Raw genomic sequence first — 27,018 nt, 5'->3', positions numbered from 1 at the left:
GCGGTGAACACTTTGGGTGGAAACCGCAGCTTGAATAGAAGGAGGCTGCGGCCGGGTTGGTAAAAGCAGCTGCCCTCATCTGCTCTCCGCCTCCGGCTCCTTCTGGACACATCTGTGTACCCGGGCCAACTGTCGAAAAACACCCACTGACGAAAATAGAGTCGAAGGACATAAAACTAACTGCCGGAGAAAGGGGGGGGGGGGAAAAAATCAAACGTCTAAAAGGATTGTGTTTTAATGACATTTGAAGGGATTTTATTTTCATTTTGTACAAAGAACTTCACAAAATGTTTAAGAAACTGCTGCAGATGCCACTGACGCCATGGAGAGCAGAACATCACGTGACCAGAACGGTGCCACAGAGAGACAGAGGAAGAGAGAAGTGAGTGGGGAAAGCAGGGGGGAAACTGTCAGGGTGTTCATGAAGAAAAGCACTGATCTGTTTGAAAAGCGACTTCAAGCCACGAGTGAGCACTGCGAACACATGAACTGAAGAGCGACCACCACTTGGAGGAATACTGCCCGTCACAGCAGCATCATTCATCGTCCGCATGAAAGCTTGAACTGGAGAGTCAGTTAAAGTGCCAGTCAGTTTTCTGCTGATTGCCACCGTGCCACGAGGGGCAGCTCTAACCAAAGTGATTGAAAAACTTCTTTCTTTTTCTTTTCTGACAGCAATTCAGACATTTTTACAACATGATTTACTCGTCTTGGGGTATTTTTGTCTTCTGTAGCTATACGGGCTTAAAGTACAAAAATATACTCAAAGTAAAAATAAAAAAGGAGAAAAAAAAAAAGCAGTGTTCCAAGAAACATTCAATATGAAGAACATTAACAGAGGAGACGTCCCTCTGTCTTCTCAAGCTACAACTCTGTAATGTGGCTCATCGGTCTTTATTTCAAACACATTCACCCTTCGTCCTCTATAAACTTTACAGCTTAAATAAATATGCATTCAGGAACAAAAGAGAACAAAAAAAGGAAAGAAGGAAATAGACGTCACTCTCTAAAACTGAGTGGGAGTATCTGGTGGTTTTCAAGGCCGTTCTCCTGCAGTCACATACAACATGCCTGATGCTGTGTGATCACAGTCAGACATTTAGAGCAGTTCAGTCTGACCGGTCCAGCAGTAAATGGCAGTGTTGTAGATTAATGTGCACCTCACCATCCCAAAAGAGCGTGCAACGTGGAGCTCTACATGTCCTGGAAGGTGCGTGATTTTTTTCTTCTGCAGATCAGCAGAAACGTGACAAAACTCAATCGCTTCTCATTTAGATTTTAAGTCTCTTCTTTGTCTTTCACAGTTTCTGCTGCCAGTCTCTCCTTCTCTTCTGCATTTTCTTCCGTTCTGGCGTCTTTCCTCTGCGTCTCGTCCTCCTCGTCTTCTGCCTGGGCGTCGTCCATGGCCGCCTCGGCGAGAGCCTTCCCGTCCTTGCCGCTGCACTCCTGGGTTTTCAGCACGGTGCACAGCTCCATCTCGTGGATCTCCACGTCGAACGGCGTGGCGGGAGGCACCGTGGGGGGACACTTGCACCCCGTGCAGCCCTGAAACCACAAGGAGACGCACGTTTCATTTACATTCCTGTGGGTGCGCGCAGCTCTTGCTGGGGACGCGGGCGGAGCTGGGGAGCTTACGGAGATGTTGATGGCCCGCGGCAGGCGCCCCGTACGGATCCAGGGGTGGACCTGGCTCAGCTCCTTCTTCTGCTCGTCCGTGAAGCGAGGCTGGTGTTTCTGCAGGTTCCTCAGAGCTTCACGGTCCTCCTGCAGCACTGTCTCCATGTTTCTGTCCACAACAACAGAACAGGGAGGTGATTATTTGTGTATTTATTCATTTTAAAGAGATATTTGTTGCCCCTCAGCAGCCGGGTTTTTACAAATACACAGACGCAGCAAAAGTTGAATGACGCAATAGGATAAAAAGGGCTACTTTTCCACAAGAAACCCCCCCCACACAGTTTTTCAATTATAAAATAGTGAAAAGACGTACTAAAACAAAACACAAGAATCGGCGAAAACATGAGAGGACTGAGTAAGGAAGTCGCATGGTACCTGACGGGCAGCTGGTACGTCATCATGACCTTGTCGTCAGTGTTTGCCATCAGCAGCCAGATGGGGTCCTGCAGCACACACTTGATGAACTGATCCTCCCCACCGTCTCCTCCAGCGCTGCTGCCGCCCCCTGCTGGCTGCTTACGGGAGCGGTCATTCTCAGAGGAGTCGATGCTGCCAAAGTACTTGCTGGTGTGGCTGCCGCCTGATTGGGGGGGGAAACGAAACAAAAAGCAGTTGCAAGTTAAATGTCACTGAGTCAGTTGAAAAGTTTGCAACATCTACGTCAAAGAGAGCTCAGTGAGCCCAACTTTTTTGAATACGATTTCAGTGGAAAATTTCTCAAAATTTGAGGTTTCAACCGAGATTATGCGACAATTTCTTTGGCTAAGCCCAGAAAATTCTGCGTGGTGACGTGACTCAAACTATGAGCACCAGCAAAAGGAAGAAAGCATGTATTCTTTAGGCGTCCATCCTAAAACTGCGACTGTGTATGCCGCCCATTCAGAATTCCACATTGCACGCTGCACATGTCTGATTTCCTCTACAGAGACGAAGACACGTGCACCCGTCCCTTGCATCGTTGTTTCCAGATACAAAGAGATTTTGCACCACGGCTACGTAATTAGACGTGACGATCAAAGCGATGCCGAAACCGCAGACTCAGCGCCGACAAATAGTGAAACTAAACCAGTCATCTGCAAAGTAGATGAAAGGAAACGCGTCTGATTTGGTGTTCCAGAAAACTTGAATTAATAACAGAGCAGAAACTGCCGAGTAGAGGAAAGTGACAGAAGCAAACTGCTTTGAAAGGTCAGAAGTGACAGGGGAGCGGGGAGAAGTGGCCGTGAGAGGACAACCAGCTGCTTTTCACCCTTTATCCGTTTTCTCTAACATGTTTGCTTGATTAGACAAATTGATCTCTAAAAGCCGAAACTAATACGAAGCTGCTTTTCTCACTGTATGTACGAGCATTCTGCATAACTGTTAAAAGTCTAATGTTTAAATTCATGCTGGGATGAGACAAAGAAAATGCACAAACGTTCATTTCTAGCTGTCTTTATGTTGTGTTTTTCTACTTCCACGTCAAACTGAGACTGTTTGAGTCTTTAGGTTTTCAATTTCTCTGCCCTTGGAAATAAACTGCCGGAATGTCCACCAGGAACAAATTGGAATCGATGAATATTTTTGCTAATCATAAAGTGATTGACTTCAAATACTTGGAAATTACCTTATAAGCCATCCGAGATTGTCTCCCTTTGTATGTGACCAACGATTGGAAATTCAACTGGTGATTCTCTGGTCAGTGAACACACAGCAACTAACTGCTAACAAAATACTCTTTCAGATGGACAAAGTTTGCAATTTTTAGGTCCAGAAATGCATCAAAATGACGTGGGAGAAAGCACAAAAAGATGTACGAAGGAAACATTTTTTTTTTTTACCAAGATATGTCGGCTATTGTTCATTCTCTCTTTGAACATGGAGACTTTCTGCAAATAACAAAAAGGCTGAATGAAGACCAGCAAAGTTGTTTTGTTACACTTTTTGGAGCTTTCGCCCTCTCTCTCAGAAAATGTTGGATTTGGAGACGTCTGCAGCAAGTTACGATAAGGATCTAGAGGCTGCAATCATCAGCGCTAATTAAGCTAATCACTAATCACATTTTAACACTTTAATCCTGTTTTAACAGCAAAAACCTGTTTTTTGACTCATTCCCTCTCACACACACCTCTACCCCTGACGTGAATAATTAATGACTCACATTGAGAAGGTTAGGAGTGATTGATAATTAACCTATTTGATCTCCATCCTTAAGATGAGAGCATGACACATTTTTTTATTCTAAGCTAAAAACTGAAACTAGCTTGTTCAGTAAAATCTAAAACTACAAACTGAGAAAATGATCAAGGTTCACATGATGAATGGGAGCTAGTGTTTAACACAATCGAGGCTGAGGATCACCAAAAAAAAGTGACAAGTCGAATAAAAACAAATGGCTTAGAAACAACATCACCAGATAAAACCAGATTCAAGCCTTGAAAATGAAAAAAACAAAAACAAAACAAGAAGAGACATTTTGCTCCTCTTTCACTAGTTTACGTAATCGTTTATGTAACGTTCTTATGACAAGCACAGAATAAGAGCAAATTAAGAAACTATTTCTCAGAGATTATCATTTTGAGTGCAAGTGTACTTCACCAGTCCTCACTAAGGCACCACTTTGCATCCATTATCCAGATAAGAACATGTCAAGGATTCAGAATCAAGATGAACTTTCTCTGACCCTGAACACTTCACCTTTGACCTCCATAATCATTTAACTCTTTTAACCAAAACGGTGACAGCTCAATGACTCGGTCTACATGCAGAGCCTTGCAGACGTCTTCCCACTCCACGAACATTTTGGCATTTCAAAAGTATTTGTGTTCAGACCCGTTTACTCTGATACCCTAAATAAAATCCAATGACTGCCTTTTTGGAATCACCTGGTAGTTACTTTATAGTTTTTTTGGAAAAAAAATAGGAAAACCATTTCAGTCCAATTGTGTTGGTTTGTTTCCAAAAACTGTAAGCAGTGAATTTTGTGTCTTAAAAGCGACAAAGAAAGATTAAAATGTTCGCAGAGTGTGGTATCTTTTGGACCAAATCTACTCACTGGTGCCGCTGGTTCCTGAGGAGCTGCAGCCATTGGAGCCGGTTCCAGACCCTGAGGACCGCGTGCCCGAGGACCCTGAACCGGAGGCGGCTGAGCCGGTGCCCGAGCGAGAATCTTCCTGCAGCAGAAGGTCCAGCAGGTCACTGGAAGTGGACATTGCGTCCTGGTTGGACTCAACAGCTTCAACCTGAACAGACGAGAAAACATTTTGTACCATCTTAAAGATGTTTCTCAAAGCTCAGGCGAAATTGTTGGATTATGGAGCAGAAGAAAATGCCTACATTCTCATTCTCCTTGGATGGATTGTCAGAGCTCCTCTGATTGTTTGAACTTTGCCCCCCAACTGCTGTGCCCTGGACAGAGGGTGAGGCTTGCTGCGACGCTACCAAAGCAGTGGCGACTTCTAACCGGTTGCTCGGTGTCTCCTCCAGCTGCAACAAGTTGAGAGGGGAGGAGCATCTTGACTGGAAGAGGGGAGACTCCGCCCCCTCGCGGTCAGCAGACAGTGGGGTGCTGCTGCGGGACGGGGCGCAGGTGCCCGCCATGGGCACAGAGTGGACGACAGAGGGGAGAGAGGGCGGGGGCACCCCGGTGAAAGCGTAGTTGGGGTTGTAGAAATGCCCTGGGGCGACGCCGGGCTGAGACATGGGGAGCCCCATCTGGGGGAACATGTAGTTGGGCAAAACGAACGCCATCATGGGAGGTACTATCTGGGCGGAGGGGAACCGTGTCGGATCGGGTACGGCCAAAGGCTGGGGCAACTGCGGGTAGAAGGGAAACATTGGAAGCATACCAGTGGGGAAGGCAGAGGCGGGGATGCTGGCCTGGGAGCCCACTGAGGGCCACGAGGGGGAGTTTGTGGAGGGCGCAAGGGGCACGTTCAGAGGAACAGGGGCTGCGTTCACTCGAGGGTCCTGTCGGTTCACAGGCTGCGAGTTGAGCTGGTCTGAGGACTCCTGATGCTTCAGTCTCTTACCGCCGCGGCCCCGGCGGTGAGCGGTGCCGCCTCCAGCTGCTGGGTAATCGCGGGAGCAGCGAACGCCTGAGAATAAACAAAACAAAAACAAAAAAATTGTATGAGCATTTCCTAACCTAAAGAAAGAAAACACACATTTCCTCTTTATACTGTTATGAAACGCTACCTTTTCAGTGAACACAAACTAAATTGTTTATGAATAGCATCCAGCAACATTTCAACATTTTTTACATTTTCCATCAAAAAATCACAATGCTGCCACTACTAAGCTTCTCTGTTAAGATTGATTTATGGGATAACACAAAACTATACAAAAAAACAAAAAAAACATCTTAAAAAAATCTTGCATCTTAAATGAAGCTGCTTGTGCTGGCTTTTATTTTGGGCTGTCAACTTTAAGATGTGCAGCACATCTTTCAGATTTTTATTCCCATCGCAGAAATCTAAACATTATGTGCTACTTTGTTCAGTCTATCACAATAAAATCCTGATAAAATACATTTAAGTTTGTGGCTTAAAATTTGAGAAAGTGATGTTCACATCTTACCTCGTGGCAGCGCAGCGGGGGCGTGGCCGCGCACGTTCAAAGACGCTGTCTGATCGAGGACCCGCAGCTTACTTAGATCGCTGAAGCGGTCGAGGAATGCCTGCTCCTCCTGCTGGGTGTGGGCCGACAGCACCTCCTTGGTCAGGCCCAGCCGACCGGGAGCTCCGCCCCCTCCCGCGGCCCCACCTCCCACGCTGCTGCTCCGCCAGCTGTCTCTCTCCGGCTGACTTGCCTGAGGTTGAGGAGGCGGAGGAGGTGGAGGAGGCGGCGGCGGAAGGGCAGAAAAGGCTACAGTTGGATTACTGGGGGCAACTGGAATCGAGCTGGTGGTAGCTGGAGGCTTTGGGGTTGTAGCCGCAGGGGGGGCGACCAGTGTTGGAGTTGTAGGGGCCTCTTCCATAACGATGTCTGAGACGTGGGACAAGGAATGATGAGATGTTAAAAACCAAAGACTTTTTAGCTGAAATGACATTACATAAAACAACTCACAAGCACATATATGCGTTTATGTCTGGTCAAATAAGACAGAAAAAAATATGCATCAGGGTTTCCCCCAGTGTGTTATAAGCCTGGCGGGCCACCAGGCTTCACTTGTGCCCCCACCAGGCTAAGAATTGCTTATTTATTTAAGTCTTTTTTTAAAATGTTTGCATTTTTTAAGACTTTATAGTTGGTCTTCAGGTATTAGTCTTCCAGTCTTTCAATAACTTGTAATTATCAAGTCATATTTTCAAATTTCCTGTCATTTTTAAACTCAAAAACGCGACAGGCTGTTGGATGAGTGACTGGCCGAGCATCCAACCAATGGGCTTAGCAAGTTTTCTGGGGGAAACCTTGTGTATGACTTTCAAAAAGACTTAGAAAAGACAGTTTCACTGTCTTGAGGAAAATAAAGCAGGGAAGAAAACAGCAACAAATTTGAAGTCATTATACTCAATATAACTGGGACATCACACTCCTGCAACAGCTGTAACTCAGTGATCTAAACATCTAAATCTGCAATTCTGCATAAAATAATTCCAAAGATCTGGACTAGATGCCGATTTATTTTTTTGCTAAACTTGATGAGCCTGATTTGAGGCTTTTAGCCGTCTGTGCATTGCCGTTGTCAAATTCTGCTCGTTTTTGGAAGACGGTAAACTTCCAACGCTGCACTTTCAAGGAATGGCCAGATGTTAGGATGGCTTCAATCAGGCAAGACGGTCTGTAAATTAAACACAAATTGCTCCAAAGATACAAAGAGATATATAAAGGCCAAACATTAAAATATTAATCAAATAATTAGCAGAAAATTCAAATTGGTTTTTGCTTAAAACAATTTTCAGTTGAAAGAGATGTAGATTCCCATTGCTGTTAAGTGCTTTAATGCATTAATAAATCTAAAAGCATTAATCACAACTACAAGATCTTCAATCCTCTAGTTTTAGCAAAGCTATAATTAGACAGTGAATGTACAAAAATTCCTAATCTAATCAGAAACACTGAGGACATAGAAATTAACTCTTATTTTAAACTTCCAAATTAGTAAAAATGTTCTTTGTTATTGTCTACTGCAGACCAAGATTAAGGAAAGGTGAAGAAAGAGGAAAAAAGATCTTCAAGGCCCGTGGCATTCTCCGTTAGAAACCTGCAGAGAGTGAGAGTGAAGACAGTGCCCACCTGACTCGGGAGGTTTCTTGTCTCCTACATGGACGATGGTGCTGCTGAAGCTACACTGAGACGTAACTGAGGCTACACTCTCTGCCTTCGAAGCCATGGTCAGGGGAGGCAGAGGAGGTGGTTCACTTACGAGGTTAACTGAACCACCTGAAGAGAAACCAGCGTTGAAGTTCAGACGCACAGAGACATTGAGAGCCAGATTTGTTAGCAACTCAGGACATGAGACACGCTCACATTTCTGTTTCAGACTGTAGATGTGGATAATTGAATATATTCTGCTTCTAGTGACCTTTAGGTAATAAGTGGAAGATATCGGAGTTTGGTTACCTTGGTTGTTGCCGCTGGCGTCCGGCTGTTTATCGTCATCGGACGTGGACGAGGCGGTGCAGGAGGAGGAGCCGCACTTCCTTTTTACGGTGTTGGGAATGTTACAGCTCTCCAGATATCTGCGCAGGATGAATATAGGACGAGTGATGGGCATTGCGCACAACAAAGAAGAGAGAGAAGAAGAAAGCTGCTTTGAGCCTGCACACAAACCTGATGATGCTGTCCAGACAGTTGATCTGCTGGTAGGAGTAACTGGTTGAGGGCTCCTTCTGCAGAAGAGCCGCAGGTACCAAGGAACTGGGAGGTTGAGTCATCTCCGCTATCAAGCCTCTGATTGGATCGCTGTTGATGGTTCTTACCCCTGCTGCACCTGGACAAACGTGAGAGGAACAGACACTTATGTTCCCCCTTCTTCTCCATCATCATCATCATCATCATCATCATCATCATCATCATCATCATCAACTTTCTTGGATCGTTCATCAGTCAGCTGTGCTTTTACGTTACCTGCACTGGTGTTTCTTCTAGGTAATGGACGGTTGCGGGACTCAATGAACATCTGCTGACCGTTGGTCTTGACCATGTGGACGTCCTTGCAGATTTGCTGGAATGTCATCTAAAAAAAAAAAGCAAAACAATAAAAACTCAAACATGCAAACTTGATTTAATAATGACAGCTGTCAGGATAGAATAGTTTTATTGCCTGTGTTTGCTTTTAAAAATAACGACGTCTCAGACTCACTGGTTTGTGCGTTGCTGCCACGGCGACTTTGTCCATGGCGGGGCCGTTGCTGTCGCTAGACGAGCCGGCCGAGGCACTGGGGTGCTGCTGGTGGGAATGGCGGGACCCCCGGGAGCCGCTGGACCCCAGTGAGCTGTAGCCCTGAGAGCTGCCACTGTGGACCGGCTGGACAAGCAGTCGGTGGATCTGCTCACTCAGCTGGACGACATCGGGCGTGGTGACTCGACTCTCCCCGCCCAGCGCCTGGGTGAACACATCCTCGTTCAGCGGGCTCCTGTAAGCGAGAGAGGTAGAAGTGTGAGACTTCTGCTTTGCTTCAAAGGTAACACAAGTTTATACTTTTTTTTTTTAGAAGTGCTTACGTTCTAACTTTGTGACGTCCGACAACAAACGCCACCTTCCTGCTCCAAGGGTTGACGAAGGAGGACCAGCTGGTGTCGATGGTGACGTACTCTCCACTGCGGGCGCACATCCGCATGGGCGAGTAGTCGAACGGCTGTCCTGCAAACTGAAAGACTGAAAGCGAACCACGGGACAAGTTTAGATGGAATATAAACAAGCATGAAAGGCTGATTAGACACATTCACTAGAAAACAAAGTATCGAAGCATCAGAAAAGCAGCCTGATATGACTGACAACCATGTTCAGATCTACAGTATTTACAGTAGGTAAAATACTTTTATAAGAGCACAAAAGATTCAAAAAGTCTGAATAATAATTGATCAAGACCACAAAAACAAGCAAAATAGCAGAGACTCAAATAGCCTCACTTTTCTCATGAATGGCCACCATCGTTGGCCTGTCCTCCGGATGGATGTAGAGCAGGATGGGGGTTCCCACCATATCCTGGGGCAGGTAGCCTAAAAGCGGTACTGCCCTGAAAGCACACAATCAGATCATGAGAACAAATCATTTTTAATTTGCCAAACACTTTGAACAGTGGTGTGACATTTTATGTTTGAATTTGTAAAAGTTGCAAAGTTGCAGAAAATTTAGTTGGGACAAAATACTTGTTGCTGACAACAAAAGCAAACACTGAAAAGTCAAGAACATGTTTTAAAGTGAAGGATTTAAAAGTAGCACTCATGAAATTTTGACATTTCTCAGTTTTCAAGCATACACAGGAAGGACTTGTCATATCTCCTGGTTTCAAGTGTGAACTTACAAAGACCCGCATCTTCACAAAACAAATACTGATTGGGAAGTCCCCAGCATATGGCTTTATTAGTAAACCACGTCAATGTTGGGGAAGTAAATAGGAGGTTATTCAGAGAAAACTACTGTATATCTGCGACTGAATTGACTGAAAACCTGAATCTGTTAGTTGATGTCACAATGCTTTGGCGGGCTCAAAACACTGCCGGCACAACAGCAACCACAATGAGGTCACTGACCTCTCATCAACTTCCTGGAAGAGGCAGCTGGGAGTGTGACTGGTGGTGAAAATCCTCTTGTCTGGAGGGATCCGGGGAGCTGAAAGGAACAGAGAGAAAAGATGAATATTTCCCTCTCTCAGCGTGAATATATGTAAACGGCTCATTTCTACAGCACACATGCAGTCGCTTTCTGTGCACGTAATCCATATTCAGAGGTATTTGGCATTACAAAGATAAATAGCGAAACACAGTCTGTCCATCTCTGTCATTCTTCAGACATCAGGAAGACATGTAGACACTGTGAACTGAATCGCTGAAACTGCAGCGCTTGCTTTGTGTTTACATAAACTTTGCACCTGCCTGAGTCCTAAAACCAGACTCCTTCATTTTGTTTTGACTGTAAACTCTGTTTTGTCTTCCTCTGAATCCCTTCACCTACATACGTTTATCATTATTAAGCCTTATTAACACCATAATGCAGACTTTCTTGTTAAGTCAGGAGAGAGTAAGTGAGAGTGCGGCCAACTAGACACCTTCGTATCCGGAGTGGACCTTCTCAGCGATGAGCAGGCAGCAGGGCTGCGGTTCTGCAGCGTCTGAGTCTCTGAGAGTGAGCTGGTAGGGGGTCAGGCGGAATGGGTGGTAGCGCATCTCGCCCCCCTGGGCCCGGTCGGCGCTGATCCGGCAGAACATGGACTTCTCTTGGGTGCAGTCGACGGGAGGAGAAGCTGCAGGGAGGGCAGAGTCAGTCAGCACGGGATTGCAATCTTGATTTTAAGGATTTTTAGGGCTTGACATGAGCGAACCTGAGCCAATGCAGGAGGCCCAGGACGGCAGGCGGCAGGGCGCCGTGCTGCTGTAGAAGGTGCTGACGTCCTGCGGGGCCAGGAGCTCAGAGAACATGATTCCCTGGAGACACTCTGGCTTGCAGCGCAACAGGGCCGAACACTGAGGGGACACGTACACGACCTTCCCTGACAGGAAGGACACCGCCATAGAGAACGTGTCCTGGAAAACAGACAGCAGGAATTCAGCAAGACGAATTGGTGTTGCAGATTCATGGAGCGCAGTAGGTGAGACTGAAAATATTCGAGGCCAAATGTCTTCTTCACTCTTTTTTGGTCAAGAACTCACAACAGAAATAAATAGGAGTATGAACTCACTGTGTTTTTCAGGGTGTATTCTGAAGAGATGTTGTCGAGCTCCTCTACTGTGAAGGTCGACAAGTCCAGACTGCAGCCATGACACTCCTCCACACTCCACTGGTGGTAGTACTCTTTGTTGGCTGAAATACACAAGAATTTATTAAATCTCTGGTAAAATGTGTTGAAATCTTTTCATTGCAGTAAAATGTATTGACTTGCTTTCGAAACCCTGTCAAACTCTTTTAGTGAAACGTCACTCGTTGGTGCAGTTTTCTAAGAACTAAAGTAAGTCTATTATATTTTAAAAAACATTCAATTCATGCAAATAACTATATTCTTGCTCATCTGGTGACTGATTGCATACTGATCACCGCGACCATCATTTAAATGTTCCGGTCTGAAACAAAGTCAACCCAACAAAAGCAGCCGCTCACCTCGGACCTGCCTGACACACTGCAGGGCGTATTTGAGAGCACTCAGGGTGCTGGAGTGGCCCTTGGCTTTGCGCTCAGTGGGAAGGCGGAGCTTCAGCTCCTTGATGGCCTTCATTAGTTCCTTCTGCGTCTGCATCCTGGCCGACTGGTCGCTGCTCCAGCCGGAGGTGGACGGGGGGTCGTGCTCCGAGCTGTTGGACAGCAGGCTGTAGGCCAGAGAGCCGTTGGGAGGAGACAGACTGTGGAAGTTGGAGCTGGGTGATGAGGAAGATTTGAAAAATTTAATTTAGCAGTACTTTTTTTTTTTTTGGTTTGTTTGTTTTTTTACAAAAATATTAAGTGTCTTTTAAAGAGGTCATATTAAATATCTGACTGATCAACACAAAGAGTGAAAATTAGATGCTTTTAAACAGTTTTTGACAACTATATTTTTGCTGCTGATGTTTTGGTGTATCTGTCTTTACCAGCACAAAAAATAAATCTCCACAAAATGATACAACCACTGACATCTTTCACTGTTGACATGATGATTTATATTACTAGTTTCACGTCACACACGGTGTTTTATCATGTAATCAGTTTTAGTTTAATAGATTTTATTTACAGTTATCAGAGTAAAGCGGGCTGACTAGAAATGCAAACCACAATTTTTTTTTTCCTCGCAAAACTGTATAAATACACAAATCCTTTTCCTTCCACTTTTGTCTATCAATATATATATTTAAAAATTCCTGTAGTCTTTTGGTATTTTTTTCTGAATGTGTGAGATCTTGGTCCACGAGGCAGAAAATGTGCACATAAACGTGCGTCTGATGAGTTCGACGAAGAACGGATGTAGATTTCTTGGAATTGACTGATAAGCATCTTCAGGTTTTTAGAATGGTTCTCACTTCTAAAAACTGGACTCTGAGGTTTTTACGTCACTTTGAGGAAGACAATTTTAGTTTGAAATGTAGTGAAAGGCAATATTGCAAGGGAGTTTTAGAAGAATTTTTGAGAATTTAAAAGATGCCATCTCACATCATGCAATCTGAACTGATTGTTTACTCAGCTGCTAAGAATTCTTTCATAAGATTTGTCTTGGTGCAAATGCTTGCAAAAAGTAGGTTGGTTAGAGATGGAAGATGATTTCATCTCCAAAAGCAATTCATCATTTTAGCACAAAGCATTCATCCAGTATAGGATTTGATCATATCCACCCTGACCTAAACAAATCCTGAAATAACACAATGGTGAGGTTGGCTCCAGATTTATTAGTGAATAAAAAGGTTATTTAACTGTTTATGTTGATATTTTCTTTAAATCCAAACACATTTCATCAGCTCAGATCTATAAAACTGACAAATCTGGAATGGATACTTAAACGATTAAACGCAGATACAGTTTCTAAACAGTGGTAGAATCCCATACCGTTTTGGTAACTAGATCCAGTTAAAACCCAGAAATAAAAGAGTGAACAAACAAAGTGAAATGTTCCTTTTTGATCTCAGAATTAATGTGCTTTTATGGAAATAACTCTGAAACCAAAACGATTAATAAGATGAACTAAAAACCAAGTTGTGATACAGCAAATAAGAGAAAAAGGTCATTTAAATAGAAATGAGAGAAAAAGGCCATTTACCATTTCCAAAAATTCAGATTATCATACTTTTGATAACGGAATCAGCATATTTTCATGCTGATTCCAGACAGATGTTTTTCTGTAGCAAGTGATACCGCTTATCAAGCTCCAAGTTATTAGGTTGTATTATCCATCCTAATCCACAAGTACAAAGGAAACACCTCTATCAAAGTATGTGTTTGTATGTATAGGACTTGAAGGACTTATCTGAACACTCAGAAGAGCACCTGAAGTATGAGAAGAAAAGGTTTTCCTACCTCTTGTTGCTTTCTGTGGTTTCCAGAATCATGCCGGAGTCCTTCCCATTGGACGAGCTGTGACTGTGGGAGCTGGGCGCCGACTGGTGTCCACACGAGGTCCCTCCATCCCTTCCCCTCCTACCCTCGCTTTCCCTCTCCCCTGAGTCGTTCCCGCTTGAGACGCCGTCCATGTCGTCCGACTGCTGCCCTCTCTGGTCTCCGGGCGGGCTCCCGGGCCCTCCTGCGGAGGCGCCGCCCTGTTCCTGGCCGGAGACATTGGAAAGGGAGCGGCTGCAGGTGCTTTTCTGCTCATTTCCCTCTAGTGATTTTGCCTCCCGGTCCTCGCTGCAGGACCCCAACCCTCGCCCCCGACTGCTGCTGCTGGGCACAGACGTGGAGCTGTCATAACTCATAATAGTGTAGAATGAAGTTGTATCGCTCAGATGGAGCAATTGAAATTTAAGTGGGACTACTATGTGAACACAAGTGAATCATAGTTGTCGACTTAAGAGAAAAAAAATGAAGGTTTAAAAACCAAAAAGTGCTTTTCCTCGGTGGCTTCAAGCCCTCTGTGAGAGCAGAAAAGCTCGAAGTGTCACTCAACGCGGCGCAGACAACAGATGAATTTCTTGTTATGAAACAGCCCTGGCGTTGGTCCTCGAACAGATGGGATGAGCGATGGAGTCAGAGTGGGAAGATAAAAAAAAAAAAACAGCTCTTGGTGAGAGCAAAAAAAAAACAAAAAAGCATTTGCTGCACTCCTGTAGAGAGGCGAGTCGCTCCAGCCGCTTAAAGGCCACCTGAAACAAAACAGAGAAGGTGCTCACAGAGTGGTAGGGAAAGTTTGAGAAAAAAAAAACAAAAAAAAAACACGACAAACAAAAAACATCCCATAATATGAGCTCATCACATCCCCCCTCTCCAAGGTAAAACTCCAACACGGCCCTGAAATGTGTGCTCCGCTCCGCTCTGGCTGCTTGTTAGATAGTGTGGGTGTTGCTTTGCTCCAGCTGATGGGCTTTTTTGCACAGATTAGCCAAAAATAAAAGTGCAGAAAGACAATAATCTTCAGCTCCCGTTACATGCAGTTACATGGTGCAACTGCATACGCACTCAAGCTGAATTTAGCAAAAAAGTACACAGCCAGTCGTCACAGCACAGTCCACTTTGACCCAGAAGATGATCAAAATAAACATTACGTCAAGAGCGGGAAATAATGCTGGGCATCGGAGAGCTCTCGTTCATTAGGGCTTTAATTGGGGGTAATGCCTCTATATGCTCATAAATAGCTGTCACCTACGCAAGTAGGAGTCTGGTTCTATTTATTGGCCACCAGGTAATCCTATTAGAGTTACAGATGCGTCCGAAAGACGACGCAGGCCAAGGCTAAGTCGTCAATCCTTTCAATTTTATACACCTGGGTGCTCAAAAAGAAGCTTCCGAAACTGGCAGGTATGCAGTGATGCTCCTCTACGGAGCTGGTGTATAAAAACACCCCCCCTGCTATTCTCCCTCCACTCCCAGAGCGGCAGCTCAGACAAAAAAGCTCTCTGCCCTGACGCAGAAACAAGATTATGAGAAGGTAACAGGTGTGGGCAACCAGTGACGACCGCAGGTCATAAATATCCCAAATCAAGGTGATTAAGTTGAATGAGTTCAGTAGTTCTCGGTGCACTGGGTGCTCTTCATTAAATTGCTAAATAGCATTGTGATTAGTCATATGGATGATACACGCTCTGCACATGGCACAATGTGTGAGCCGTGGCCGAACTGGGCGGGAGGAGGAGAAATAAGCAGGACGGATGAGATGCGAGCTGGCGTCCGTGCACAGAAGAAAAAGATTCACAAGTGAGGTGGTGGTGATGATAAAGTGTTAATGTTCCTTTTCTGAGATAATAACTACAGTCTTCAAGACACATCCCCATTAAAACACCGCCATCACGTTGACACATACGACACCCTTTAAAAGGGTCCGAATGGTCTAGTCAAAGCCCAGACAATTTGGTAAGACTTAAAAATGAAAGCTCATGTGTATCATTTTTACTTCACCTATACATTTACAGACCGCTTTGTTTTGGCTTTATATGACATGTGGAAAAGTGAAAAAGAATGGCCACTCTTTGGGGATGAAACAATTAATTGTGATTAATCGCAAAAAATCGATAATTGAAATAATCATCAATTAGTTTAGTAAATCGATCAGTTGTTAACTGGAGTGTACACTCTAAAAAAGGACAGTTGCTGAAAGAACAGCAGTAATTAACCAAAAACTGTACAAAAAATATATTTATTTTGCATTTAAGACATAAAAAAACAAACTTTATTTATGTGTGTAAATATGTTTCATCCACTCTTTAAGTGACTGAGTTAGTTTTAGCTTCATCTGGTCTAGATTCTGTAAAAAAAAAAAGAAAAATCTAAATAAGCACCTTTTTCTGTCCAGTTATTAAATCGGTCATTCCAAAAAGTATTTATATTATTGTATAAAATAAGCTTAAATGGAAAATCTGCAGAATGTTAACATTTTTTTCCATTCAATTAAATGATTAATAGTCATCAGAATATTTGACAGAATAAATGATTGATAAAATAAGTGCTATCTGCAGCAGTAACGCTCTTCAAAGGCTCTTTGCAGGAGTTAGTTCCGGGTGCAAATCAGGGAGCTAAGATGCTAACAGTGACGCCTCTTCATAACAAGAAGATGTGTTTGATCTATAGGACACAAACACTGGGAGAAGTGGAAAACTATACACTGGTAACTCTGCGGGATGAGATCTAAATTTATGTCCGCCCTCTCCTCTTCTGTGGAATCGGTCTCTGATTATGCAAGGTACTGTCTATGTTAGCGTGGGAAGGAGCATGGCATGATATAAAACACTACTTTGTGCTCCTGCAACACTGTTTTCTTCATGAAAAAAGATTGACACTTCAGCCAAGTACTGCACTTGATCTACACTGTTCAACAGGGTAACTGGGGAGTCGAACCAGCTCAATGTTATTGAGCAGTTAGTCACAGCTCAATGTGAATAACTGAATAAAAGCTCCTTTTCAGGTTTTCATCGTTTTACTCTGTCAAGGTCAATGCTCTTGTATTACCTCCTTTCTGCATAACGTAAATCTGCAGCCCTTTGTGTGTCTACATCTGTAAACATCTGTCAACCCATCAGTTCATCTGAACTGATGAGCTTAACAAGATTTAAGGTAGTGAAGAAGTCAATTCCACATTTCCTCCTGACTTTCTCCAACTCAAACCAGTGAGCATGTTTTGGCTTCGAAATGAAACACAGCCATCTGTTTCCAAGGTAGCAGTTTCAAATAACCACACATATTTACCAGGCATCAGCCAGTTGCTGGAATCAAGGTTAGCAAGCTTTTAAAAACAACTTAAATTTCCTGTCTGTTCCCACAGGTTTCCCCATGCTTCAGGTAAACATGCGATTGGGATGCAGTAGAAGAAAGTAGCAATGATGATATCAATTTCAATTCAGTCACTTTTTCTGACTAGATCATTTCGAAACAGTTCTCACCAGCTACAATATTGCAAAACACCATGAAGCACGTATTATTGTTTATTCTCAGACATAAAACAAAAACTAATTAGACCTCATAGTCTTCAGGTTCTAGAAATGTCACCAAAATCTTCACATGAAGCTTCAATGAGCAGAACAAAGCTGTAGATGAAAGAGAACAACTCCCCCAGAAGTTGCCACGGTCTGCTCTAACAGTTGGCCAAATAAATCTGCTCATCTCTCACAAACAAGATTACAAACAGACAAGTAAATGACTGTTGAGATGATAATTACAATGTAATAAACAGCAAACGGCCGTGTATAATAAAGAGCCTCAACTTGAAGTTGCAAAACTCAAAGCATAAAACAAGACGAGGTAGAACGGAATATGGAAATAATGTGCTCTTAACAGTTTATAATGCAAGTTTGAGCAACTCTGTGCTATTAGCTGGAGACCAAGGACAAGCAGCTATATTTGGGCATGCACAGACTGAACCTGTAGGCCGAACTTTGAGTTAAAGCAACAACACATCTGAAAAACAAAAACAGAATGTTCAGAGCTGGTTACATGACATTATCTGCTTGTTCTGCCAACCATTCCCCGGATGATTATTTGTCGCATGACTGACCAGCATTTAAAACAGAAAATTTATATATTGTTTTGTAGTTATAGTTTGCATTACCTCTGACTCTATGACTAAATAATGCAATATCTGAATTCGTCAATATTCTTTGGGAACAGTTCCTTCATTAAAAAAAAAATCTGATCACATCATAAACTTTTTATATATATGTTTACATACGGAAACCATACTCTGAGAATCTCACAAAGAGTTAAAGATTAAAGCTTAATAGGAGGAAAGAGGAGGATGAATTGTTTTTTAAATTCACCAATTTAAAAAACAATAACCTTTATAGCACAGTTTGCATTCACTGTTTGTACGCATCATGCAACAGTAAAATAAAGACCTAATCTGCAGGACTCTCATAATCAATAAGGAGCAATCAATGCAAGACACGCAGCAGTTAATTGCTTGTACCAAAACAATCACCTGAAGTGAAACCTGGCGTAACTTGAGAATACTTCCCTCTGCAGATAACACATTGACTAAAGAAAGACGCGGTCCGTGCGTGGACGAGTGTGAAATTCAAGGAAACATACGTTCCTGTCTACGGATCCGTGCAGGCCACCAAAACCACGCAACAGCACAAACATAGAAGAAAATAAAAAACGAAGAAGAGACGTCGCGTTGTTATTTCGCTAGGCTCTCTGCGCATCTGACGCGCGCACCTCAGCAGCTGGATCGCTATTCTGTCTTGCTTACACACACGACGAGCACGTGTCCGCGGCGGTGTTCTCCGCGAGCCTCGCGGCGTGCTGATTGGTCGTCTGGCTGGACCAATGAGAGAGCGCGCAGTGCTGAGAAGGGATGAAGGGAGACGGCGTGCCAGACACCAGGCACAGCTGCGACCAGAGGCCTGTGTGTGTGATCTGCAGCACACTGAACTGAATCTAGATCAGCGTTAAATGACACAAAACCCCACATAATGAGGGAAACAGTGAGGTATTTATTTTTGGAGGGGTTAAAGTGTTGTTTTTTTTACGATACATTATCAGATCACGCATATTCTCTTCCAGATAATAATAATTAATCAACATTAAAGACAGTCCGAAAAAGCTCTGACGTATAAAATGGGTTGAAGATCAACTCTTCTTTACTGCTATTATTATTCGTGTCATTTCTCAATTGTTGTGGCTTGATTTAAAGGAAACCTGAGTCAAGTAGGCTGGTTGGTTATCCCCCAACAAGTTGTAAAATGAGTGTCAGTGGGTGGCTGACGGCTCATCTACCAGACCACATACAACAGCGTGTCATAATGCATCATGATATCCATCTACAGTGTCTGCACATTTCTCAGGCAAGTGGAAACTCTCCAGTCATCTGCTACACATGGGGTTGAATCAAAATAAGCATCTCCAATGAATACGATCTTTATAGACTGTTAGGATAGAATCCAAGATGAACAGAATTGCGATGCGACAGTTCATTACTGTAACCATCCCTGGTGCTGAAAGTAAAATTACATCGACAGAAGGCATGGATCAGTGTGACATTTCCACAGTATGATAGCCTTGGCTAAAAATACCTCTGCATCATTTTATTCACACAAAATCTATTGTCTATCCATCTGCTAAAATATATAACATATTAATTATGTATCGCCAAATGTATCTTTCTCAAAAGAGCAGAAATAGAGCCCGTTTTATAGCCAGCTGATTGCGATGAGCAGCAACAATTAGGGGAGAGATAACCGTTTTATTTCATGCTGCAAATTGATTGAGATAACTCCAGTAGTTTCTCTATAACGTCATTTAAAAGTACTTCAAAACTGTAATGACAACACATTTTAATGGGTTAAAACTGCAGTGCTGCAACATGTTGGACTCTTCATGATGGCTGTTTTACTTGTACTTCTCACCAATTTGATGTTTCTTGAGAGCAGCGTGGAGAAGCTGGAGAGGGGAGAGTGTGGCGTTACTCCTCCTGCTGCTGCCCCTAACCAACTAAAATGCAACCAATTATCAGAATTGTTTCCCTACCAGAAAGCGGATAACCAAGTCTTACATTACCCAGGAGAAAGCAAAAAAACCTACTCCACTGCACATGTATACAAGTAATAGCAAACTTGTTCAAGGCACAACTGACACATAAGATAATACTTTATTTTCTTGACATTGGGCATCCCGCCCCTTTCTGACAATGCCCTGGGTATCTGCCCATATCAAGCACCACTACTGACTCTGGTCCCTCTTCCAGTTCAGTCAAATGAGTTTAAATGGTATGAATGAAGAGTTTAAAGGTCTTCAAAAAGAGTGAACCTTTGTTCTTGTAATCAGTCGTTGAAACAAAATGTCAACCTTCAAAGCGAACCGTCTCTTATAAACCCTGTAACATCCTGAGTCTATTAAATATTGAGTATCTCCTTCTTTTAAGCTATTTTAAAGTTACCCAGCTCTCACATGACTACATAATCACATAACTACTGTAGATCCAAAGTATATTTAATAACATTGTCAGTTTACTAGGAAAAAGCTATTCTGATAAGCCTGCCAGTAACACTGATCCACATACACCCCTAGTAAAATGAAGCAACCAAAACAGGTCTAATGCACTACAAGTATGTTGACATCTTTGCAACGTAGATGTTATCCCAAGACTGGGTGTCACAGGTCAGGTCACACAAACATGACAGAAACTTAATCAATTTTGGCACTTTAAAGAAAGATCGGTTGTTCACTTTCCAGCAGCCCTCAACCTTTCTGAGAACACACAACGTATACACACCTTCCCTTACTAACTATCACTCTGTGTCTTTTCTTAGCATTGTTCACCAGGCAACATAAATTTATTAGAAGATAGTCTAATTTCCCCAGCCATTAAAGGAGTAAGTACAGGCATCTTGCAGACTGACAAGAGAGATTTCTCACCCTGTGAAGACTCAGTGTGATGGAAATCTCGTGAAATGTTTGAATGTAAAGAGTCGCTGGTTCACATGTGCCTAAATAGTTCAAAATGTAGAAAACAGCGCTTCTGCCAACGCCCTTACCACCCCACAGCGGGCTTGCTGGTTTGGCCAGACTTGTTTACACGCAAACTGGACATGCCATCTTGAAACTGTGCAGCCACAATCATGATGTTTTTAATCTCTTGCCTACACAGGCATTTGCACATTATAAATGAAAAATGAAAAAAAAAACAGTACAGGTGCATGTGTTCGCACTCAAGCCCTTCTCTCAAAGCTTTATAATTTACAGAGGACTAGTTTAAAAAAAAATTATAAATAATTGTTTGCACCAATTGCAAACCCGGCTTGGCAATTGGTGCAAAACTGGGTTTATAAAACTCCAAAAAGATAAATGTGTGGATGCTGCAGATGCAGCTTGTTGATGATAGAGGAAAGGTACAAAAATTGCTGCAAAGAACATGTTCAGGAAAAAAAAAATTGTTTTGGGAGTGAGCAATACACTGAATCAATCAGAGAAATTCGCATTTGTCTTTAGACATTTTATTTAGAAAATCGGAGTAAATATCAGGGTCTCAGAAAAGAAAAGCCAGAGAGAAAAAGGAAGCAGAAGAAGTTAAACTTAACACAATTCTCCTTCTATATCTTATCAGTCACATACTTGGTGCCTTCCACCCATTTCTGTAGGGAGTTTCTCTTAAGTTTCTCCCATCTCTGGTCATTTGGTACCTCTGTCCCTAAATCAAACCTGGTTCTAAGGAGTTTCGGTTGGAAAGAGAAGAAAAAACTTCTGTTATCAGTTCCATAAGAATAACACTTGTTCAGAAATCTTCATTATCAGTTGATTTTTCCCAGTGAATGAGCAAACGTTTCATTTCCCAAGACAACAAACAGTCACAACAATATGAACAACAAGTGCAACAACCTGCAGACATCTCTCAATGTAAAAGACTCAACCCTACATTAGCGGCAACCCTACACTTGGTCAAAATGATAAAAATGATGGCTATTTTCAGTGGTGTAATAAACCACTTAAAAGCTGACATCGCACGGGTTAGCTGGCTTAATTATTTATTTAAAGTTCTAATGTTTTTCCAAAATCTTCCAAATTAAATTTCTCAAATGTTCATTCCACATCCTCTAAGAAGGGAAGAACCTGTGATGAGCCATTTGTCTGTCTGTACATCTGAATGCCCGACTTTGATTGGCTGCCACAACATATCTTAGTTAGTATGGATCTAACACAAAATGATTTTTTACACGCCTGCTACTTCACAGGTGCAATGTATCCATAAAACAAAAAGGGAAAACGAAAACAATACACAAAAACATGAAGAAGAGGTACTATTTTCCAAGCCTAACGACTACGTTAGTATTAACACTGGTTAGTTGGCAGGAGTTCAAAGCACAGTTATCTTCAGAATCACATCGGTTTGTGTGGCTATGGTTTGTGTCATAGTGCAAAATCTATGCGTAAACTGGCCCTTTACTGGAATGCTTGTAGAACTATGGAGATATTTCACAACTAACTACAACATTGAGCTGTTTGTCAGCAGCTTAGAGCTATGACAGCTAGCATGATGGCAAAAAAACCCAACAACGGTTAAAGTAAGCTAATAAAATCCCAAGCAAGCTTACCTTATCTCTGTTCAAACGGAACCACAGCTGATATGATGCCTCCCCTTAAATAACACAAACTTATTCCGAAAGAAAAATAGAAATCCAGTCAATGTCGAGTGAATTCGCAGTGTCGCTCCTATGTTGCCTCTGCATGCATTTCAGAGCTCTCCGCGAATGTAGTTCACACGCACGGATACACGTGTGGCAGTTCATGCCTTGGCAAGTGATGTCGAAACAGCAGCACTGATTGGACAGGAGCAGACCATGGCCCCTCCCAAAACACACCCCTCTGTTTTTTGATTGGTCTTGATGGGCGGGGCTATCGGCACGAGGCTCCACGGTCACGTTGTTCAGTGACTGGAACTGCAGTCAATTTCCAAACAACAGTGGAAACACGAGAGGACGGACCTCCCACTTCAGGAGAGTATACCGTAATAGAGATAATAGCATGGAACAGAAATGTGAAGAAGGGCAATGTTATAACGACAGCAATCTTACTACCAGCGCTATTATTATTATTATTATTATTATTATTATTATTATTATTATTATTATTATTATTAGAATAGATTTCAAGAAAAAGAAGAACAGGAATTTAACAAAAGGACTAAGAGGAAATATTTCTTCTTTTTTTATCTGAATGAAGTTCAATGTGTATGGAAGACATTTGAAAAAATGAGCTTCCTGTATTGTAAAACCTAGTCATTGGCAGATTGGCTATATAATCCATGTATCACACATTGCATTTAAAGTTTTCCTTTGTATTTTAGGCAGCACTGTTGTTCACAGTTTTCTTTTGCCTTTTGCTTTTATTCTTGTTAGAAATATAATTCTTATTAGGTCAGTAAAATATTAGTTGGAAAATAAATATAAAGGGTGTTTAGACTTTTTAGTGTTATTGCTATTGATGATTATTGAAAAACTTCATATCAACCTGGGATCTTTTCATTGTATTTTTATTTGTTTAGCTTTTGTGTGTAATATTTTACTCTTTAACCATTTATTCCTATTAAAAATATTTTACTTTACATTTTGAATCTTTTTTGTCGTCTTACCCGGCCAAAAAATAAATAAATAAATCAACAGTTTATTTAAATATCATAAACTATTTTACATCACTGAATGACTGCTATCTTGCTGCAGGCTAGTGCAAATGCTACCATCAGAGCAGAGAACCACGAAGCGCTAATTAGGATGCGGCTTCGCGTCGTTATTACGGCTGCGCCAAAGCTCCGGCATGCACATCTCAACGTGCTCCCATCATGACATCATGTGTCCCCCGCCCCTTACACGCCCTCATTCACCCCATACACTTGGCCAATAGGAGGTTACTGAGACGCTGTAAACAGAGCAGATGTAGGACACTAAAAATGACACGCACACAAACTAAAAACAAAACATTCTCTTGTGCATAAACATTCAGGTTTTTTTTGTGGCGCTTTAAAATAGATATGTGCAAAGATTAATTAGTACTTTAAGTATGATATTTGAAATTAATCTCTGACACAGCAAAAACCTGAAACCTTTTCAAACGTGTTAATTTTCCTCTGATGAGAAACGCCTTACTCTTATTTGGCAAGTGGGAGTTCCCACGGAGCTTCTTCCAGGTGACGGCTGTTTTAAGGGGTTGAGATTCCAGGTTCATAGAAGGTGATGTATAAATTGTTCAATATGTTGTGTTTTTGTTTTTTGTTTTTTGCCCTAGACATTTTTTTTTAAATGTAAATATGAGGTCATGGATTACAATCTTGGTTAAAGATCTTGCCAAAAATCAAGGTTTCCTGAATCAAAACAAAACCCAGAAAGCCCTCTGTGTTTCAGAAATGCTGTGTTCTTCTCCATGAAAGCTCCATATATATACACACATCAGCACTTTTTGCTAGTGCTGATGTGTCTTCTTTGCCAATTAGCTTCAGTTTTATCCTGTCGGTCCAAAGAAAGCTCTCCGGAAGGTGTTGGGGATTATCAACAAGTAATTTTGTGATTTTATCTTGTGTGTTTTTCTAACAGTTGTGGAGCTCAAATGGGTCTTCATCCATAGAGACTATTATTGATTCAAAATGGTTGTTCAGAAGCTTGAATGCTTTTGACTGTTCTCTTGGATCATTTTCTACGATCCACACGATCCTTCTGATCAACCCGAAGTCGTATTTCCTCTTGAGTGCACATGGTGGGAAGGCATCTGCAGTAAAAGCTGAGCTTGGAATATAATTACGATGAAACAGTTATCATTGTCCATTGGAGTGCAGGTAATGCCATATTTTAGCATCTGTCAGCAAAACATCCACCAAACCACACGTAGTTTACTACAATCAAAGGGACGCAGAATTGCATGGACATTTGCTTTGAAATAAAATCATTTTCAGGGGAAATGAAGCATTGTTTTAATGAGCTGCCAGTTCCAACAACAAAATAATAGGTGTTCAGTGACATCTGCAGAAAATGTGCCCAATAGAGGGCAGCATTGCAACATATTCTATCCACTGGCTGGAAAACACCAAATTTGAATCAAATACTAAATTGGAAACAACTGAAATGCTATGCTTCACTGGGAGCTTTGATTCCCCATTAAATCATAAGAGAGAATAAAATGTTAGTTTTGGCCCCCAGAATTTTCTGTGTTTTGCGATTTCACATCAAGAAGTCTCGGTGTCCCAGTCCTGTTGGCGATGCAAAGGGTGTGTGATAGATTCAGACATGCTGCCCATTTGAAGAGAACACTCAAACAGAGCACTGGCTACACTTATAGAGTCACAAGTGTAAGTTGTGTCTCTGTAAATGCTTTTTTTTTTTCTGGAACAATAACAATTGGATTTATTTTGCACGTTTTCATTTCCAATTTGTCTAAACAAACATGAAAAAAAATCTGCAAAATTGGTTTTGTAGTTGTTTGACGAAATCTTATTGTTATGATCAGGCGTTTTTTAATGGAATGTGGCTGTTGTCGTAGTTGACCTTTATTAAAATCCTGAAATGGAAAGCTGCAAAACCAAATGAAGGTTTGATTTTATTTCCGTGTCAGCACTCTGAGGTGTCAGGTTGTCTTTCTGAATGTTCAGTCTTTTTTCTAGCTGGTGTCGAGCCTGACGGAGAACATGCACTTTTGATTGTGACTTTGCTAAAGGTCAGTGGCTAAAGAAAAGACAACAGGTGCTCATTGGGGAGAGGCCACTTTTAGCAGCAGCACAGCTTCAATGAACAAAATTCATCAGAGGTAGTTATCTGTGATCTTGGCGCGCTTTGACTGCAGCACCGACAGAACATGTTTTTGATCAACACCCGCTTTCTGGCCTGTTGTCCTGTGCATTCTTCAAATTAAAAGCCACGTAAACACAATACGCTGTTCTTTAAATCGTGCCGGTGACTCAACATTTTCAAGTTATTTCATTCACACCCTCAAACATTGAAAGCAACAGCAGAAAGAAACGGCAGCACAGTGTCTGAGTTGCTATGTTTTCTGCCTCCCGAGTGACTCATGCCGGTTCATCTGTTTGTTCCCCTGCCTGCACACAAACAAGAACAGAACGATGTGCGGTGTTTGCTTGCTCTCTCAATAACTGTGCATTTTGCCAACATGATTATTGGTGTACCTTCAGTGAAGATCTGTAAAAATCAAAAACAACTTTAAAATATATTCATATTTTTGTGAAATGATGTGACATAGGAATTACTGTAAAACCATCCTGGGGTTTAGATATGATGTGACAGATAGATCCATTTCTCTAAGGGCATGTTCAGTTTTGTAATTTATATAAAACTATTTTGTGTTTTTATGTATATAAAAAAGCTAGTGTATTATTGCTGCATATAAACAAGGCAGATCAGTTATTTGTTGTGTATAAATACACATGCAGATTTGCAGATTGCAGATTTGCTCAGTCACTGTGGTGTGAGGCTGAAGAAACACAAGTCAGAGTTTAGATACAAGAAAATCTTCATGTGATTGGGCATCCCTTGCACCTCTGCCCTGATCACCTCTCTTCTCCTTTCATTTTCTCTTCTCTCCTCACTTCTCCTTTTCTCTGATCTACTCCTTTCTTACTGAGCAGTCTGGATGTCCTAAAACAGAGATATGTTTTATTGTCCAACATTACTGAAACAACATTTGAAGTTGTTAGGTTATAACACAGGTTCATTATTTGAAATGTTATTTGAAGTTTATTCTGTGTTTTGGTTTTGATGACTTTATGGATTAAAAACATTGAGAAGGAGTACGATCTGAATGTCTTTTTTGGGGGTACATCTTACCTTCTCTGAATAAGTAATGGTTGTGAACTGATTTTAATTAACTTTTATTTGTAATTATCAGATATTACCTACTAGCAAACAAGATATAGTTTTACCTAATTCAACTGAGTAAGTAGCTGTTGAATATATACATAAATATGAGGTCAATTTTACCCAATTTCTTTAAGTATTTCATATATTTTTTTATTCAGTTATTTTATACTCAATATATGGAATTGAATTTACCCCAAAAGAGTCAATGCAAATTGTTACCTCAGATTTTTTAGGTAAATTCTATAGATTAGTTTTTACACTGTACAGAACCTCTGAAATGGACTCAGCCAGTCTCTGTACAGATTA

At 42.0% G+C, this 27,018-nt stretch overlaps 1 protein-coding gene across 1 annotated transcript; it reads right to left on the bottom strand.

Annotated features, from left to right (window-relative positions):
• Positions 1-227: 227 nt before the first annotated feature.
• Positions 228-22,612, bottom strand: per1b (period circadian clock 1b). Its single transcript, XM_055060312.1, has 20 exons — positions 22,450-22,612; positions 13,796-14,577; positions 11,918-12,171; positions 11,502-11,623; positions 11,145-11,346; positions 10,872-11,066; positions 10,357-10,435; positions 9,733-9,839; positions 9,325-9,478; positions 8,963-9,236; positions 8,728-8,836; positions 8,431-8,590; positions 8,221-8,339; positions 7,894-8,040; positions 6,235-6,642; positions 4,993-5,753; positions 4,712-4,898; positions 2,053-2,257; positions 1,636-1,786; positions 228-1,545 (listed from the first exon to the last, which is right to left on the bottom strand). Exons 2-20 carry the CDS (start codon positions 14,188-14,190, stop codon positions 1,279-1,281), a joined length of 4,296 nt encoding a protein of 1,431 aa, XP_054916287.1. The 5' UTR covers positions 14,191-14,577; positions 22,450-22,612; the 3' UTR covers positions 228-1,278.
• Positions 22,613-27,018: the final 4,406 nt, after the last annotated feature.

The sequence above is a fragment of the Poeciliopsis prolifica genome, unplaced genomic scaffold (assembly GCF_027474105.1).
Source record: "Poeciliopsis prolifica strain line A6 unplaced genomic scaffold, Auburn_PproV2 SCAFFOLD058, whole genome shotgun sequence".
Taxonomy (NCBI): Eukaryota; Metazoa; Chordata; class Actinopteri; order Cyprinodontiformes; family Poeciliidae; genus Poeciliopsis; species Poeciliopsis prolifica.
The sequence above is the reverse complement of the archived record's forward strand: the minus strand, read 5'-3'. Positions and strand labels throughout refer to the sequence as shown.